The following is a 20,639-nucleotide window of genomic DNA, read 5'->3' as shown; positions in this document are numbered from 1 at the left end:
TATCATATGATCTTTCTTCAACATATTTTGACATGTAGATTCATCCACTTAATTTTGATTTCTAAAAATATTCTGTAATACCTGTTATGCCTTCTTCCTTACCGAGGACAATCCGGTGTAGCACGTACTGCAATGTTTTCATCAACATTTGCCTCATAAATATCATTAACAACAATATTCCCCAGTTCTGCCATCACTTTCAGCAACTCTGGTTCCCAAGCATCCAAAGTAAGTGACCTGACCTTTGACACATGTACACCTAAGCTCCTAAATAAAAATACAAAATAAGCAAAATAAAAAGTTTATACACAATATGACATTTTCAAACCTAAACAATGAGTTAAGAACAATATAATTCTGAATATTAACATGTTATAGAATTCTGAGAACTTGTAAAAACTAAACTAGTTGTTAAATGCAAATATGCGATAACATAACAGAACCATCCGTTAGGTACAAACTGACACCTTCTAAACACTTATAAAAATGTTAAGTAATATTAAAACGTTTGAAAAACAAATGCACCATTTATGCATACAACCTAACATATCCTGAGGAGCAAATACCTATTATGTATAATCTTAAAACTCCTGAAGAATAAATCTATTACTAGACAAATTTTGAACCCTAAACCACCATTATATGCAGGTTTAACTTCTGATTACAATCAAAACAACTGTACATTATGTACATCTTTTAAAAATTAGATTAGCTGACATATAAGACCTACAATTCACGATCACTAAATCATTTTATTTCATCTGTTATTTTTTCTACCCTAGTTTTATACTGACTTGGCCAATCTGACCTGTATAGTAACCATCACAGTTTTCATACAAGAGAAGATGAAGAATTCATTTATATATTTCCTTTTAAAATTATGAAATTAAAACTAATCAAATACTAATATTTGTTTTATATTAACTATGTTTTAATACAAAGTTTATTTGCATACATTGATAATAAGGTAAATTAAGTTTAGAATGCAAAGATGTAAAAGGTTGTGACATGTGCACTTTGTACTACACATAGTGAGAAGGTTAATTTGTTTTGTACAGCTACAAATTAGTTTAATCCATAACCATGTGTTTGGCACAGCTTGAAAGACAATCCATGTATAAAGCTATTAAATTTTCTAACTTCCAAGCATGCCTTTCAGGTAATTATAAAATTTTACTATTGCAAAGGAATGGACTACTTCACTCATGGTTTAAATAATAATTTCTATGGAAATGAAATCAAAAAGCATGAAACTGTTTATTCACTCAGAAATGTAATCCAAAATTGTTATTAAGTTAAGATGCCATTAGTGGCCAGATGTTTTTCATAAAGGTTATATCATCATAAAACACCAATTTATACAACAAATTATAATTAACAATTCTGCAATACTGGTTATTTTTCTCTCTGAACTGAAACTGAATGCATCAAGATAAATATCCATGAAAACTTGTAACTAGTACAGCAAATAACTGTTTTTAATACAAGTTAGACACCACAACTTGATTTTTACAACAAAATAAAGTATCACTCTTCTCAAAAACAATACAAAAAGGTCATGTTAGCTAACCTGTGTATACCAGAACACTCAATACACAATGTAATTCCAAGGTTAATACTAGCCCAGCGTGGCTCTGGTGACTTACAGTCACAGCACCAATCATTTCCAGGAATAGAAAGAATTTGACTAAAAGTAGAAAAAAAACACAAAAAAAACAACCCATCAGGGATGGGGCAAATAATGGAGAATCAATAATTGAATAGAAATACTTCATATAGTTATGAATACAAATACAAAAATGAATACAGGAAAATGCTAAGTACTCAAACATGAATACATGGGAATGTATTCATAAATACATTGTCAGGTAATATGCAATTATGATAAAACAGCACATAATATTTCAATACTTTTATTTTTCAAAATGCAATAACAAAGTGTTATAAGAAAAAATATTTTTAAAAGATTAATAAATATATCTGTCCATTGTTTTTTTATGAATAACACCAATTTTTCAAGTATTTTGCCAAATGATAAACAAATGTTTAAGAAGCAAAGGATGGTGGAACACTCATATAGCATTTGGCTAGTGGAGATAAGGTGGGAAATTTCTTCCTGGATGTTCAAATAATCTAGACGGTTGTTTCCTTGAGGGACACAAGGACTATTAAGGTATGTGTTGAGCTTTGTATCTTCTGAAGATGAGGTGGCTGTTTTTTTTTGAGGCAGCAAAAGTACTAAAGAGTTTACTTCTTTTGCAAGAACGGGGATTTAAAGTTCTCTTTTGGTTCCATGGTTGTAGGATTATTTATTGAGGAAACTTTCTTGACTTCTTGCAGGAACATTCAATTGGATTTATACAACATCTGTCTAGTGAAACACTTGTCAAGTTTAAATTTGGGGTCCAATGCCACAGTCAAGCAGAAAAAACTTTGTTGTTCATACCGAGTCAGTAAGGCATGAATAGATTTCTTCAGTGCAGAGATAAGATTGAAATTATAACTGGACAGCATGCTGACAATCTCAGTCATCAATCCATAAACACATGGTGCTACATAACTAAAGGTAACAAAGTTCTGATCCTGGGTAAAAAACTGTTGCCTCTTAAAAAGGTGTCAGTATTTTTACCAAATCTGCAAGCACAGTTCAATCATAAAAAGTAAGTTTCAATGTATTTGTAACCTATATTATCCAAATCTTTCTGGGTAATTTTGAATAAACACTTAAAAATTAAGATGATTCAGTTCCATCATTTTGCTACTACCATCTGAACTCTGTCCTCTTCAAGTTGATCAGTTGTTGTTTGCATTGATTTTAGAAGATAGGACACATTGGCTGATGCAATTGAAATTACTTTCAGCATTTGTCAAGCTTCTTTCATGCCATCCCCAACTGCAAGCTGCAGTATGTGGGAAAAGCAGGGATCATGTTCAGGAAAAAACTTGGATAAATTGTTTGCTGACTTAGGTTCATCTTCTGAGTCACTGTCTCAGATGAGCTATAACCATATCTCACACTAGGTAATATTTATGGTTCAAAGCTATGCAAGCAGAAAGCACTCCACTTGATTATTCTTCCATTATTTCTGAATAAGGAAGAGCTACTTGTTAAAAGTACTAGGCTATTCATTTATTTTCACACTTCATCACCACCAGTGTTTTAACAACAGGTTTCTCCACATAGTGAAATATTCATTTTTAATCCATAAGATATCATTACAGCAGTTCTTAAGAGAATATTTTTAGCTTTACCCCTCCCTTAAACATTCATTTCTTATCCATTTTAACACAACTGACTAATGAATAAAATTTATATTATTAGATTTATTGTACACTAAATCGTGAAAGTATTGTACTAACAAATCTTTACTGTAAAATCTGTTTATAGTAATCTTAGAAATCTAATTTACCTGTGAGTTTTCATAGGTTTTGAAATTGGTAACTGTCCATCCTTCACAATTGTTTTATCTTGCTGGAGCTCTTGTTTTGTAGAATTTTTTAAGGATTCCACCTCAGATATGTTAAAAAAACAATAAAGATTATTATCTAAAGAACAAGTGCTTTTCAAAGGCTATATTTCTGAGTTACATAACTCCATAACATTAAAGTACTTATTTAAAACTTATTTTTTGCAATACACCTTTTCTCTCAAGGGTCAACAGAATCACAGACAATAAACTCAGATGTATAACCAACATACATAACAGTTGTAACAGTAACAAAAAAAAAACGCAGACATTTGAGGAAATAATCCATAGACAACAACAAAGTTTAAACTTAAATAAAAGTAATAAATAATTTTAAAATGTTGATAACATTACAAAAAGTTCATACCAGTAAGTTAAATTTTAAGCACACAAAAATACTTTGTTAAAAAAAAATGGAGAGAAGAATGATGGAATTTTTGAGCTCACAGTCTGTTAAATTTAAAAATACTACCCATAAGTGTAAACATGAGTACACATGTTTTGATAACCACATTTCCATCATTACCTACCTAACTTAAATATCAAGATTGCAACCCTTTGTGTGACCAAAAAAAAAAAAGTCTTATACAAATTTGAATTATAGAATTATAGGTGTGTAACAGTTACATAAATAGAATTAAAAGATATAAATATGCAAAACATATCCTAGTAGTAAGTTTTAAGACATCAGACCTTCTACAATAATACTTTGTTATTACATTTCTCTTTGTGTAAAACTATACATTGAGCTATCTACACTTTGTCATCACTGTAGGGAATTGGGTCCCAAATTTTAGCACTAAGTTAAAAAACTTACTGAAGACCCACAAAGGGGACCACAACCACACTTGTAGTTTGTGAATACTTTAAAAAGTCCCATGCTGAAATGACAGATTTAACTAATCTTCTCAGCTTGTATTAGTTACCATTCCAAGATATATGTCTTTGATTCTCAACTCTGCTTACTGTAAAAACTGATAAGCACAAATAACAGCCTGCTTGTTTTAGTGTAAAGTTACACAATGAGCTAGCTACACTCTATCTGTTATAAGAACCAAATCTGAATTTTAGTGTTATAGACTCTGATATTTACTAAGCCATTGACTGACAAGTATAAACTTTCTTATTGCACATAAAGTTTTCTACAATTATGCATCTTTGATCTAAAAATTTATTTTAATATTTTAAACAACAATGTACTATTCAGTAATACTAAAGACACTAATTCAACATTATTAAAATTATTTTAGTATTAATGAAGATTTTATGACTGGGTCAATAAATCTACAAGTTACTCCTTCTTTAAATGTCAAGATTAGTCATTTACAAAAGTTCTTAGATATAAGATCCTACAACTATTTTCCATCTGTACAAATTCTCTTTATAAAATATGTTCAACTCAGGTTCAAATGCCTGCTTTTACATTTACCGTACTTTCTAAATTTTCTATCACAAGTGTCACACATGCATGGATGCCAATATATTGCATGAAATTGTTAAATTTAATACAGTATACTGCAAATGAAACTCTGACTTAAGGAGACTTGATTACCAATACTAAGCCTTGGAATTTCGGAATATGCCTATTGCAAATCTGCGAAAGGTGAGGAAAGAAATGTATTTCACTCATAGACATTATCTCCATTCAAGAAAACTTAGTACTCAACAAACTGAAAGTTACCAATGTTGTTTTACTTTGTAATTATTATACTCAATTCCATGAAAAATCCCACACTACTGAAGCTGATGGATAGAAGAAATTTATTATTATCCTACCACAAGCACTAGAATGGAGAATTAGCCACACTATGTTACTGTTAGTTTATCAAAGCAATTACATATTCCTTCCATGTGAAAAATATCAAAACCTTAAAAATATATGCATGATTGGTTCTACAGTGTTTTCATACAATTTATTTTTCAAATAATCATTTCTGGAAATTAAATAATATAGGTTTAGACATCATCTTTAGTATATCTCCATTTCTAACAGTTTTAGCAACTTATGAAGATGCTTTGTGTACCAAGTTCGATATTTACATTAAAAAGTTATTTTGTGGAGACACTATTTATAATGATTGATAAAGGATTAAGTTAATTATTGGCTAATGATTAATTTGTAATCAAATAATATTCATACTGGCACATTTATCAGATTACAATATTTTATAATACTGCTTGAAAGAACTATCCAGAAATAACAAAATTGGTGATTTTATGCTTATTGTGTTACAATAAATATAAAAACATGGGTTTCACAGCTAATCAAATGTTAATCTCATGTTTCTACATCAAACACAATAATGTTCCTCAACTTAAAGAACCTATCTGCTTATAAAATCTAGGATATTTCTCCACCAATATTATTTAATCTTATTCTTTCTTGCCCATTTAAGGTTTCAGCAAAAAGAATAAACAAACAGAATTGCAGAAATAAAAGAAAAAGTATATTAGTGAAGAAATTTCTTGGTTCTTTAATATAGAATTAACCCTATGAAATTAATTTAAGGTCACATTTAACACACTTACATTTTCACTTTTGCTGTCTTCATGAAATGTGTGGTTCAGAGCAGCATTAATACCTGCTTGAAGTGCTGTGATCCACTGCTGACAAGCCTCTTCAGAGTCTGCTTGAAGAATGTGACTCCTAATTGCAACATTCAATAAATTTTTATTGTATATGAAGAGATATATCTAACAGTTCAAAACAGCAGTTAATATAATGTTTACCATTAAGATAACACTGACTCTTAAAACTGAGTAAACTTACATATTCAGGAACCACTGTCAAACACTATGTGTAACCTTCACATTGAACACAAAACAAAAGTACAATGTCACAATCTCTAAAAGTACACTTTCACTCATACATGCCATATGCAAAATTAATATGGTAGGGATAAAGAACTATACAACAAACTGGTTTAACACAAAACTTTATTTAGAAATGATAAAAACACGTGAACATTAATACACTCTTTGTGAGCATCCTCATAGTTTGAATTTAAAATTTTATAAATTCTCTGTAACATTAACAAGTTATTAACAATAAATTTTAATTGAGGGCTTTTTGTGGTAATTAGACTCATTACAAAATAATAAGCAAAGGTTTTTGAATTTAAAAAAAATCAAACTACATAACAGTGTAATATTAACAAGTGTGCTAAATTTCATGCAAATATTGGTTTTAATTGTGACATTACTATGTTAACTTATCACTGGGGTCACCAATTTATTAGCATGGTAACTTTTTTATACTGAAGCAAACACAAGTTCCAAGAAGTTCAAAAGTTAGTTTTAAAGATTAACGTTTTTAGAATACTCATATAATGGTCTTTACTTTTAGATAATTATATGCAGAACACTTTTTTTTTGTTATTGGACTGTTCAAAAACTATTTATTGTAAGTACTTTTGGCTTTTTTAGTGTAAACAAATAAGAATCTTGAAGAAATGTTTTTGTGTGATGATTTATTTTACATAATTTCACAACTTTTTCTTATTAATATTTTTTTTATGTGAAGAAACTGACTACAAATGATGCTTAATATTGGCATAGAGGCAATTTTAGTAGTAAATACAGCAGCTTGTTCTCAGTTTTTTGAAACAATTAAGTCACTGAGTTATTCTTTTTTGAATGTGAAAAAATAGAAAATGTTAAACTTGGTCATTTTATAGAAATGTTCATACAAAAAGGTTTTCAAGTGGTTCAGCAATGATTTTTCCAATAAAGACTACACCATCAATACATGTTTTCTAAGATTTGAAGTCATATTGCTTTCCTCTTAACAAAAAGTGGCCAAATCAATTCATGATCTGTCAATACATTACTGAAATGATCTATTTCAAGAAATTCTACCTTGTATCAATAAGCTTGAGTAAAAACAAAGAAAAATCAAGATTAGGTTTTCTTTAGTGGTGATGCTGTAATCTACCATTTATTTGTAGCATCAATGCTACCTTATCTTCAAATACTAACTGAAATACAAGTAACATAATTGATCTTGTATTGTTCTTTGTTTTGCTGTTTTGCAATTATAGATAAGAAAAATTGTTCCAAAACTGGTGAGATATCTAAAATTCAAGAGCAGATTGGAAACCCAAGCTGTTTTCACACATACAAAAAAATAAAATTGTAACCAAGCAAGCCAGATTTCTATAACTGATTATGTTACTGATCATCATAGGCTTATTTCATTTGAACTTAAGTTTCAGTCCAAACAATGCTAATTTCTTAGCTGGTTCCTCAAAGGTGATTTTATTGCTTTGTGTTATTGGAAACAAAGGGGATAAAGTACCACTCAAGTTCTTCTTTGAATTACAACTAGGATAGTGATCTAAGAAAAGTCTAATATATGTTTATCACAATTCAGTACTCAGTAGGAAAACTTGTACTAGCATGGGCGATTTTATATACTCTCCAAGATTGTGAAAAATATCTTTGTTGAAGAAGAAAGAATCCACACTGCAGAGAGAACACTGCTAAAAGTTGGAAGTTCCTTTGACAATGCTATCCACATTTCCTGATCTTAGTAGATTACTATTTTCAGATTTAATGGATGGAAAAAGGATAATATCAAACACTATTAATTTTCACATTTTTCACAAAGAAATTAGTAAATTTAGAACTGAATACCTATGTTTAAGTTAATATTTTCTTTAGATGCAGATTGCGTGAATAAAGTAGTTGCTGGACTTTTAAGAACTTTATCACGTACAATACTAGAGTAAAGTGGCCTTAGTAATCTACAGTGTACAGAAGAATACTCGGAACTTAGTTCCTTTAACAGTGTTATATTTCCCAGTTGGTTTTGGCATTTTCAGGTTTAAAATTTATTTTTTCTTCTTATATATAACTTAATGTAAGTCTAAAAGTGTTTGGATGATTTCAAATAAGATCAAAGTCTCTTTTAATAGATTTAATGAAGTTTTTTTTTTAAATGTGGTCATCTGCATGTGAAAGGTTTACATGAATTTTTCTTTGAAAGAAAAAGCATGATAGTAAACAAAAAAGTTTATCCTATTGTAAAAGAATTCTAAGAATGTGAATTTTTGAAAAAAACAATTAATGTAAAAAGGAATTATATTTTGTAAATGATGTTTACGGGTAAAAAGTTTATACTTTTATTGAGAAGACTGATTCCTGAAGCAAAACAAGTACCTAATTAAAAACAATGATAAAACTAAAACCAGTTGAAATATTTCTACCTTTTAAGACTTGAATAATGGTTAACATTTCTTGGCTTATTTTATTACTGATCATACAAAGTGGCCATGCAGTATACATTCTATCAATTACAGTTTAAGGTAGGTAATTTGATTTGTTACATATGATCAGTAATTACACCAATTAGTGTCCCATTAACTGATTTGTTAAAACAATCAATTAATATAGATTAGTATGATTATTAATGCTTTTGATTATTACTATGACTGACTAATCAAAATTATGATTAAATTGAGTATCTAGAAAATAATTGAAACTAGTTGAGCTTCACACTGTTTCTGATTATTCTCATGGTTCATTACTTAAAATTTTGATTAAATTGACTGTCGCAAAAAAACAAAAACACGTGTTTCAATTATTTACCACTTTTTATTATTCCAAATATACAGGAAACTGAAATATTACCATTATACTTGTTTGTTGTTAAGCAGAAAGCTATGTAATGGGCAGTAGAGCAGATGTTTTGTTACTTGAAAGTCTCAGATTGGATTCCTTTTGCCACTAAATTTATTCATCTGGTGTTACTGCAAAGCTACTAAGACTATCTGCTACTGTTAATAATTTGGAACTACTAATTAAAAGGAGTACATCTGACTGATAGCATATATTGTCAACTCTCTGACTGCTTGATTATTAAATAAATTGTAAATTTAATGTTTTTTTTTGTTTTTCATTATGTTATGTGTGCAATTACTAATTGCATGACTGTATTCTCTAATGTTGTATAAGCAGGTGCAGATATAGTGAGGGGCCAAGATGGTTCAGATCTCCATTTATTTTTGTAAAAAATTAAGAACTGTGTTCTTTAATGAATTATTAACAGATGTACTTCTAGCAGAGAAGTCAACCTCCACATACTGGTTTTACAAATTATTAACTATATTATCTAATGTTGTATAAGCAGACAATAGGTTTAGGAGAGGAGGTTCTAAAATGTTAAAAACCCAATAATATCCCTCCCATCTATTTCTTTCTCAAAAATCATCAACTTATTATTAAATGCTCTATATATATGCATAGATTTAGGAAAGGGGTCCAACAGGGTCAAATCCCCAATGTTTCCATCTGGGTTTTTTGTTCAATGTTGTGTTAGTAGGCGCAGCTCTCTGGGGTCTGAATCACCGTTTCGTTTTCAGAAATCAAATAAAAACCAACCAAAGGTATAAAATAGAAAAAATTAGTTGCCGTTTTTTCCTGATCTGTCTGCTAATTACCAAATACATTTTTTTTCACAGTTTTTCTAAAATGTATACAGCTGGAATCCAACTACAGCCTCAGCTAATAGCTGATTATTTCTAAACCAATACAGATATACAAATATCAAACATTTTCATGTGCACTATAGACTTTAGATATATGATTTCATCTGTTGTGGTAGGATTTAAACACTTCGGCAATAAAACTAGAAAAAAACAAACATCTTTACTCTTAAAAACATATACAGTAAAAAGAAAAACTCTTTAGTTCATCAAATATTTCACCATTGCAGCTTTACTAGGATTTGTAGTAGAAGAAATGTTTATAGTTAGTACTGAAAAGGACACTTTATAATACTTGCAAGAAAGATGTTTTCCATACAGTTGACATCCTAAATTTTAAAACATGCAATGATACAACTGTACAAGTGTTGACTTAAATATGAACTTTGGTATAAACCTCAACATTTTTTTGTAAATACAGGCTGTCCAAGAAGTGTGGACTCATATGGAAAACACACCATTTATTCTTAAAATATTTATTATTCAAAATGTATACTAGTAACAGCCATACACATATCAATTCTTGGTATACTGTACCATCAGGGTAGTTTCTTTCTTGAAATATGTAAAACTGACATCAGAAATGTTTGTTTAAATTTAAGAATATGTCTATTTTTCCTATGGGTCTGGACTTCTGGGACACCCTGTATAATCATAACTATATTGCTGAATTTTTGCAATGTTTATTTTTAACTGTTTTTACTTTTACTTACTAGAAATAGAGACATAAGCATTGAAACTCTTGAATTATAACCCATCTGAGCTACTCATAACAAATGTATGTGCTTTCTAATTTATTTTATTACTAAAGTTACCAGTAGAATATAGCTATAAGTAATTTAAATGACTAAAGTAATAAAAATCTATCAGTAGTGCTAGAGAGGTCTAGTTGGACCTTGCACTCCATATGTTTATTTACACATAGCTGCAAAGAGTTTTGCTTGTAAACGAAACAAGTTATCAATGCTTTTTTACAGAATTTTTCTGCCTATCCTAAAAAATAACTACATTTACTGAGAACAATCACTTCTTGATATGTTATCCATTTCTTGCTTTTCAAGCATTTCCCTTAGTTTCTGTACAGCCTGACTGAAATCTTACTATGGTGCTACAATAAGTGGTTTAAACATTTACTAATAAAGCACAGTTTTGAAAATAGATGTAAGGCATGCTCCTTATAGACCAAATAAAGGTGGCTTTGAGTGAAAACTAAGTTGGCTCACAAAGAGCATAAATGATAAGATTAAAGTATTAAAAAAATAAGATGTTTAAATTTACTACAATGATAGCATATTTGGAAGAATGTTTTCATAATCAAGAAAATTTGTCAAATGAAAAACAATATAAAAAAGTTGGATGAAAATGTAAAATTAAATTGTAAGAATTCCTTCACACACATTGAGTGTAAGCAAATATTACAATGGCAGTTGGATTTTTTTTGAGAGACAATAGCTGATGATTATGGAATGGCTGGATCAAGTTTTTCTTTAGTTTCTATTAGTGAAGATTGAAGCAATATTCTTCAACCTAAATCATTGACAGAGGAAACAAGACTGAAAAAGATGATCACATTAATTCAGAGTTTATTCCAAGCCAAAACTGAGAAGTTTAAATGTTAAAGATTGGATATGTAAGCATCTGGTATAAGTGTTTTAAGTTCATGAATAGTAGGCAGATGCTAGAAGACTGAAAATTAGCTAATATTATTCCTCCTTTCAAGGGAAGTGACAAAAATGTTCTTCAATTATAGGCCTATTAGTCTTAAATCAGTGGCGAGAAAAGTTTTTCAAAGTCTGATAACAGATGCTTTACAAAGTTATTGAGCAAAACTTAAAGTGCTGTAAGACAGTTAGCATGATTTTACTATGGGAAAATCTGGCCTTACAAGAATACACACACACACACACATGCACACAATGTGAAGCAAAGCAGTTACACATGACTAGAAATTGTTTAAAGCTTACTAGAGGTACATTATTGATGTTTGGTTCTTTTTTTTTAAGTCAATGTTTTTACTTTTTAATAGATATACTATGATTTGTTGAGTTCAAATGTTTGTAAACATGAATTTTGTTTTATTATATTTGCAAAACAAAATGAAACATCAAATCAGGTAAGTTTGCTGTCTCATGAATATGGTAGGTTACTGCAAAATATTGTGAAGGCTCAATTTTTTCTTTTAATATCATTTTTACATTTATCCTTTCAAAAAACACTCAGACTGTGTAGCCAGCTTCTTAATGATTTGAATTATAATTGTGATGTTTTAAATAAAAACATTATTACCCTTTAATGCATAGCTGAAAACAAACAGTGGTTGAAAAAGATATTAGCATATACTTTTTTTTTTTTATTGTACATGTTGTAAGAGTGTAGTATACTAATCAATTAATCAAGTGTAGTCAGTAAGTCAGTAATGAGCCCATTGATTAATTGATTAACAAATACTACCAATGATCTTGTTCTAATTGTAATTATTGGGCTCCACATCTACCACTGAATGTTCCAAACACAAATGGTTATCTACTAACCAAACAAGAGAACAAGATAATTATGTTTGAACTATGCTACTGAATTGTACAGATATTAGTAAATAATCATGAAAGAATTTTTACTATTATCTTAATCTTAATATTTCTTATGCCATTTTTAATTTTACTTTATGAGTCAATTTAATTACTGCAAAGAAATAATCTGGTATATTACAATTTTTTTTTTTTTTTACTAAATAGTAACATTGTACTGCCTTTATTAACCTAGGACTGGCCTGGACTTGTTTCATTAAATTATATATTATAAATATCTAAAGACAGGCATTGTATAGGTTAAAATCAAAAGTACCGAGTATTTTCAAACATGTCACTGACTTGAAAAACATTATTTCAATCTAAATATATGATATACGTAAGGAAGATTTTTTATAATAAAATGTTCATCTATCAACCTGATATTTCACAAAACAAGCAGATTTACTCACTTGGTAGGAGATAATACTTCGAAGCAGAAACGTCTGTCAATTTCTGCAGCTGGCTTAACAGAACACAGCCTCAAATCTTCCTCCATTATTGTGATTATACAATCTCTTGACCTCTTTCTGTACACCAGTTGATTGTTCTGTATTATAAACCAGCGTCTGAAAAAGAAACATCAAGTCATACACAACATAAAATCTATGAAAGAGATTAACATTCAGATCCCAGAGTATGGTTTAGTTTTAGTTTGTTTTGGATTTTCTGCAAAGCTACACAAGGGCTATTTGCAAAGCCATCCCTAATTTAGCAGTAAAAGATTAGAGGAAAGGCAACTAGTCATCATTACCCACCACCAACTCTTAGGCTATTTTTTTAACAATGAATAGTGGAACTGATCATCCCATTATGACACTCCCACAGTTGATGGGGTGAGTATGTTTTGTTAAGGGGATTCAAACTTACAATTCCCACATTATGAGTCAAGATATCTAACCAACAGGCCATACCATGCATGGCCCATAGAGTGAGCAAACTCTTTAATGTGATGATCAGCACATAACTTTGTCAAGTCCCAAGACATCTCATTTCTATGGATTTAGCCTGCTGGTAGATATTTGTGTATATCATACACAATTTTTAAAATTGTGGAAACTCCAAGTTTATTTTTAGCAATTTAAGAATTAAGACCAAAACCAATTTGAACCTCTGTTAAACTTTAGTTGTCAAAAACCATGTGGCACATCTAGCTCATAGAAAAAGCTAAAAAAACAATACATTAAATGCATAAATAATAGCCCAATAGATAAACACATTTTCCATAATTTTTAGTTAATTACAACACAAAATAGTAATTTAACACCATGCTCTACACATATGTATAAATAAAATCAGTGCAGAATTGCAGCATAAAAAGAAAACTTCCCATAAGTTTAATCTTAGAACAGTGCAGAAGTGTAATATTAGGTTTTACATAAAACAGAATGAATCATGGTACAGTGTGGCAATATAATTATATGGTTCCCATAATTCTGAATTAACTAGGACAGTGTGAGAATAACATACAACTTTGAATTAACTCGGAGAGTAAGGCAGTGTAATATCAAGTTTCCCACAAATCCGAAATACCTCACAACAAAAAAGTAAAAATGACATTTCTCACATGTTACTGTACCTAATAATATAAAAACTGACCTTTATTCTTTACACACTGACATATCTTGACTATGTTTTAGTGCACTAGTATTTTGTAAAATAGTCACATTTCAATTATTATGCATTATATATGTATATATATTACTATTTACAAACAAGTTCTTAAACTTCTTTTTCTTAAAATATAGAACAGTAAATAAAGAAGTAAAGCAAACAATTATTTATTCTAATTATGACCTTTGTACTCAATTACTTCTTGCTAAGCCTAAAAAAATTATCCATGGGGAGGATGCAAGATGAAATCATTTTTTTTAGGTTTTATATATATAAAACACACACTTGAGCAACTAAAAAATAATAAATTACTATATTGATACCACAGAAATCCACTTCAGTTTATCAAGTTTAGTAACTAAGCTGTATTTCAAGATATCAAAATATGAAATTTCAAACTGGCTACAGACTCAATTTATCAGCATGAGCATTTGTCTTGAAAGAAAGAGAGAATGCTATTATAGTTGAAAATGTTGAGAAGATATCAAAGGAACATTCTGAGCTTTTGATTGATTATTAAAATGTCATATATGGAAGTATATATATGGGATCATTTCCAAATAAGGGAAGATGTGAGCTGGGCCACTGTGTTTGATGCAGTACATGAGTGATATTTCAGCAAACAGAAAAGACAGGAGGTTCTTATTTTACATTCTAGCTTGTCAATATTGGTAATCTGAATTCCTAATTCATACCAAACTACAAATTTTGTATTTTGACATCACAAACATCTAATTTGAACTAGTGCTTCATTCACCATATGTTGTGACATGCAAAAAATTGATGTTTATTTTTTAATATTTATTTTTAAATCAAAAAGTTAAATGATGTATAATATGATTATTTGAATTGTAATCTACACTTTGAAACCAAACTTAATAACAAATTAATAAAAGAGTATTTCAATAATATTTTGAATGCAAGTCAACACATGCAATGACATGGCCTTTGACCTGCAACTCATTTGGAAAGCGTTTATACTTTAAAAATCTTAAACTGACCTATAAACAACCTGTTCGTTCAATGTTGAATGTGACTAAAATATTGAGAGGAAATTAGTATACACTTATTCAATGCAATTCTTATGGCACATTTCCAATGAGTTGTTTATAAAAACAAATATTATGGACACAGCAATCTATTTAAGAATTACTCATAGGAAAGAAAAGCTATGTAAACAACACAAATAATTAGTTAATGCTTTACCTATTCCAGGTTTTGAAGGCATTTGATGTTCGTTTGAAAAGATAACCTTCTTGTCTGATGCTATTTTCTGATTGCTCATTTCTTACCAAAACAGGGATCATGTCCTAGAAACACATACATGTTATTTTTTAACTGATGTAATTAGATTTGTAACTATTGGTGTTCTTTAAAAAAACTGTAATTTTAATAGTCTGTTTTAACAAATATTCTGTTTTATTTCCCACACAAAGAACTATCAGTCACAACAACCTGTATAAAATATTACTGAACGTAATAACATTTATATACTGTTTGTCTCATTTAAATATTGCAAGTAAAAATGCTGAACTTTTGTTTTATTAAACTTTTGTGCCAGTGTTATATTGCAAGTGAATGAAAGCTACTATTCCTACAGTAAATAACTGTATCTCCTATAACAACGTTCAATAACATAGAGCAGTAATGTTACATTACTGCAAGGTCTTACCTTTTGGGTAACAAGTACATGTCTTCCTTCTACATTCTTTTCTAATTCTATGGTATCTTCTTTTAACTTTGTAAGCTGTAAAACAATTTCTGAAAGTAACACATCTATCTAATGATCAAGTTACAATTTACTAACCCAAAATAGTTTAATATGAAATACCAATTCATAAACAAAAATACAAAGTACTGCAAGAGTGAATTTCCAGCTTTTTAAAAGTATCCTTGAAAAAGAAAGTTTATAACATTGCTAAGGCATAAAAAGTTAGAATCATTAGTCAATTGCAGAAATGTATATTCAGCATTATTAAAATACTTGTAAGCCTACTAAAACACATTACATGAAAATCTATTACACTAGTATTTTACTTCACACTGAAGTTATTTTCTTTAATCTTCAAACAACTATGACAGTTCAGTTAGATGTCCATATTAATTAGTCTTCCAAAGATCAATTCCTACATAAGAGCCAAAATAATTTGGGCACTATAACTAAAGGTTACTTACAAAACAGATCTTGTTAGGAAAGACTAGTGTTGCACTCAAGTTGGGCTCGTATATATACTGATGACATTCTTATACCAAATTATCACTCTGGAAAAAGTTCTTTCCAAGAAAACAAAGCACATAGTTGGATTTAAATAGCAATATCACTTGCCCAGTTTACAATAAAATAGACATTTAACTTTGAAGTAATAAACTCTCCATTTCTAAACATGAATATTCTAAATAAGTTACTTTACAATGTTTAACTACACACAACTTTTAAATTTAAATCCATTAAAATGTGTTCAATGCTATGAGATTGTGGATAGAGCTCATAAAGACACACACACTCATTCTACATAACTGATATTTCTCACTGATCATTTTAAATACAAAATTCATTCAATTCTGTGAGAATTCGACAATATTCTTAATATTAAGTATGGGTTTCATGTTTTACAGAATATCATAACCTTTTATAAACTTTCATATTTATATTTTAAATCCTTTGAAGACTGCTTAGTATAACAGTGAACACCTTTAATGTATTAATCACCATTGGTTTTACCTCTCATTAGTTAAAATTCATATTATATATATTTAAAACTAGCTCTATAACATTTCTGTATAAAGTATAACATTATGCCTTTAGTTTAGTTAAATTAGTTTCTAAGATTACTTTCTTTGCCATGTTAAGAAGCACTGTAACTTTCCTTTCTGAGTTTTATTATCATTATTGAACTTTCTAGAGGCTTATCTCATTATATTTTGGCTTTTATAGAATATTTAATGTTATTCATTATTATTTCCTGCAGTTAGCTCTACATGTTTGTTAAATGAAAGTGGCAGTGTTAGCTGCACTTCATATATTTTACCATTTTCATTTTCTGTTTCCATTATGTTTAACAGTATTACACTTTCATGGATGATTTAGGTGTTCTTTTAATTTTTTTATTTTGCATCTTTGTAAATATTAGTTTTTGGATACATTATAGGTAAATTACTGCTAATAGCTTGACAGTCTAAACAGTAACATATTGCTCTAAATTTTGTCACTGCACACACATTTAAGAGTTTTCATTAGTGAAGACTTATAAGGCAGAACTGAAGGAAAAACAACAACAAAACAGCCACATTATACTGGTTACACTTTTCAAAGAAACTGATTCTATTTCAGTAATTCAAACCAATAATTGGTGTTTCTTTTATATTCCCTAAGATATTTATTTATTGTTTCTTTCTTTAAAAGTATTGGTTAAACTGTTAAATACATCAAATGATATCAGTTGGTAATCATATTTTTTTATTATACTTTTATTATGAAGACTGTTTTATACTGTTTCTTTAATGCATGTATATGTAGGACTAACCTAAGTCTCATAAGCTGGCCAAACCTTATTATATGTTACTAGGATTACAGCCAAAGATACTGTTGATAGCAAGGATACCCAGATGGTTTGATTAAACAATTCATTCTAATCTTTATAAGTAGGTACATAAGCAAATTATATTTAATTAGCTATACTGATTGCCAGATTAATTTTTAGTTTGCTTTAAATGCATAGCTTACTAATCTAAAGTTAATATTAACATAGTGTACCCATCATTTTCTTGTAATTTTGTTAACCATTTATTTATATGATTTGGTGTGTACTTATGAGATTTATGTTGGTTAAAATGGAAATTTAAGACTTGAAATTAATTTTCACAAAAACAAAAAATCCTGAAAAAGTCAATGCTCCATGCTTAAAGCATTTTAATGAATGCTTACAACAACAATTTGGATACCTAAATGTCTCTAGTTTTATTTTTCCTTTATAGTGTTTAAAGGATCCTTTACAAAAGACAGTTCACAGACAAATTAAAGATGACAAACTCTTAATTAGTTTGTCAAAATAATGGATAATTTTACTTTTTAACAATAAATACACATTTCTACAAATTGATATAAATTTCATTTGTAAAACTGAACAGAAGTTAAATATTTGAAAACATCATCTGATTAACCAACTTCCAAATAATTTCAAAGATGATTACTTCAAAATTCTAAATGAACTTTCTTTCCTGATTAATCAGTTGTTACCATATAAAAATATGCAACTTGTAACTAAAGTGATTTAATACATTAAATGTTAAATCCTTATATTATTATACAAGTAAATAGCTACATACAGGATGGACTTGATTTATTTTTAATGACAATAACTAAGACTATGAACAACAATAGTAGTTCTGTCTCTTTTGATATAACTTTCCTAGAGACCACACATTAGGTATAACATTAAATATTATTAGAAAATTATCCTGATTTGTTACATCCAAGAATATCAGTGAACTTTATTTTGAAATCCATTAATTTAAGTTTAAATTAAAAGTATTTTCGTCTGTAATGACGTACTTACTGTCCTTAGAAAATCAAGTTAATAGGAGTAAAATGGATATCACCTATGTAATATTAGTATTAGGAATTCTCAAAATAAAAATGTGTAAGTTGGTAATCTAAAAACAAGGTAATGAAATGGGATGATGTCTTAAACACCACTTCAGATTTCTAAATGACTATTTTCTTACACCACCAAGAGATTTACATTTCAATATTTTAAAAGAAATTCTGAACAGCTAAAATATTGACATAATTCACTTATGAGGAAGGATATACAAACTTACCCGTTTTAGCTAATGAGATATTATACAAACTGTAATGTATATTTGGAGTTGTATAGTACCACATAAAACAAATTATTCCCTCAATTTAGCCATAAAGCTAACAGTTTGTGGTATTAACAAAATTAAGATCAAAATAATTAAAATATTTGTTACAAAGAAATTATCCAGACAGTCTTTTTCAATATTCAGTAATATGAGCCACTTCAAAATCTAACAGAAAGGTGAATAATAAAGACAGTTAATAATTACAACTTGTAACTATGAATAATAGTTAACATCTAACAGAAGTTCGATAACAAGATCAATGGCACAGTACAATTTTCAAAAAAAACTTTGTGAATAATTACAAAATTATAAGTTTACCATCAGCTTAAACACTTAAACAAGAGATGATGTTTTAGAAGTCCATCTAACATCTATGACTAAAAAGCATTTGTCATTTATGTATTAAATATTACAAATAAACCACAGTATTGCTGTGATAAACTATTAAATAAATTAATTTCTAGTAGTTTAAGTAACTGTATTTAAATGATTCAAATCTGTAGTTGTTATAAGCTTTATTTGGTCAAACTGAAAATTTATGATTTTGAATAAAACATACTTCAAAACTTACTACACTATGCTCAAAACATTTTAACAAATGCTAACAACAAATTTTCAGATATTTTAAACAGCTTCTGTTTTATTTTCACCATTCTGATATTCAGAGAAGTCACAAAAGAATTTTTAAAGAAACATTTTATAGACAAATTTAAATCAACTTTAAATTGTTAAACAGATTTCTTTTTCAAGGTTATTGTAAGCAGTGTGAACATGTTAGTTTTACTCAACTGCACTTGTCTGTTTCTAGAATAAGAAATGTTTTAGTTTCTGTACTCAGACTTTCTTCAGATTGAAGTCAAATTCATTAACTGTGTAGTCTTAATGTTCATTAACAAGAATCTGTGATGTAGTTTCTTTCTGTATACTTGTTTCACCACACGGGTACGCTTTAATGGAAAGGTCTTGTGTGATATTCTATGCAAAATGGTGGAAGAGTTTGTCTAGTGGTTGCTGTCACAAAATTATTTTTCTTAGTTGAACGTATACCTGGTGTAATTTGAAATTAATGGATTCTTTGATTACTGATGTTTTGATGCCAGGCATTGTCCAGTATTTAATTTTGGTCTCAGTTCAGGATATGGCTTCTTTGGTAACTATGTTCTGCAAATGCTGGTTTTTCCAGATGTGTCAGTCTAGTTTTATTTTTTGGTTTTTTTATATTTTATGAAATCATTCACTGTTTTTTCAGTACATTTCCACACAAAAATGGTACTTTGCAGATAAAATTATTTTGTTTTAACTTGTTGATAGGTTGTTTCTCGTTCATTAGGGTGTTTCGAATAAACTTGTGTTGAACTTGTGGTATAACCTCTTTACAAACAATAAGCAAGCCAAAACATCACTCTGCTTTAGAAAACACACTAGAAACAAGCAACAGCTAAAACATCAGTTTACAACTGACTTCAACTTGAAAAATGCCAAAACATTACTCTGCTTTAGAAACAGGTAAAAGCAGTCCAATACAGCCAAAATATCACTGCTTTAGAAACAAGCAGGAGCAGTTTAATACAGCTAAAACATCACCCTGCTTTAGAAACAGGTAAAAGCAGTCCAATACAGTCAAAATATCACTCTGCTTTAGA

The 20,639-nt window shown here is 29.1% G+C and overlaps 1 protein-coding gene across 9 annotated transcripts in view; it reads right to left on the bottom strand.

Moving 5' to 3' along the window:
• Positions 1-20,639, bottom strand: part of LOC143235838 (arf-GAP with coiled-coil, ANK repeat and PH domain-containing protein 2-like) — a 74,611-nt gene that overhangs the window by 15,121 nt on the left and 38,851 nt on the right. For all 9 annotated transcript variants that reach the window (XR_013019386.1, XR_013019387.1, XR_013019385.1 and 6 more), the window contains 7 exons: positions 15,803-15,877; positions 15,337-15,440; positions 12,930-13,085; positions 5,997-6,114; positions 3,411-3,511; positions 1,571-1,687; positions 103-267 (listed from right to left, as the gene is read on the bottom strand). Coding sequence is in view for 4 of the 9 variants with exons in the window: in XM_076474070.1 (XP_076330185.1) it covers positions 103-267; positions 1,571-1,687; positions 3,411-3,511; positions 5,997-6,114; positions 12,930-13,085; positions 15,337-15,440; positions 15,803-15,877 (836 nt within the window). In the remaining 5 variants the exon portion in view is untranslated. The remainder of the gene's footprint in view (positions 1-102; positions 268-1,570; positions 1,688-3,410; positions 3,512-5,996; positions 6,115-12,929; positions 13,086-15,336; positions 15,441-15,802; positions 15,878-20,639) is intronic.

This window comes from Tachypleus tridentatus, chromosome 12, assembly GCF_004210375.1.
Source record: "Tachypleus tridentatus isolate NWPU-2018 chromosome 12, ASM421037v1, whole genome shotgun sequence".
Classification (NCBI taxonomy): Eukaryota; Metazoa; Arthropoda; class Merostomata; order Xiphosura; family Limulidae; genus Tachypleus; species Tachypleus tridentatus.
The sequence above is the reverse complement of the archived record's forward strand: the minus strand, read 5'-3'. Positions and strand labels throughout refer to the sequence as shown.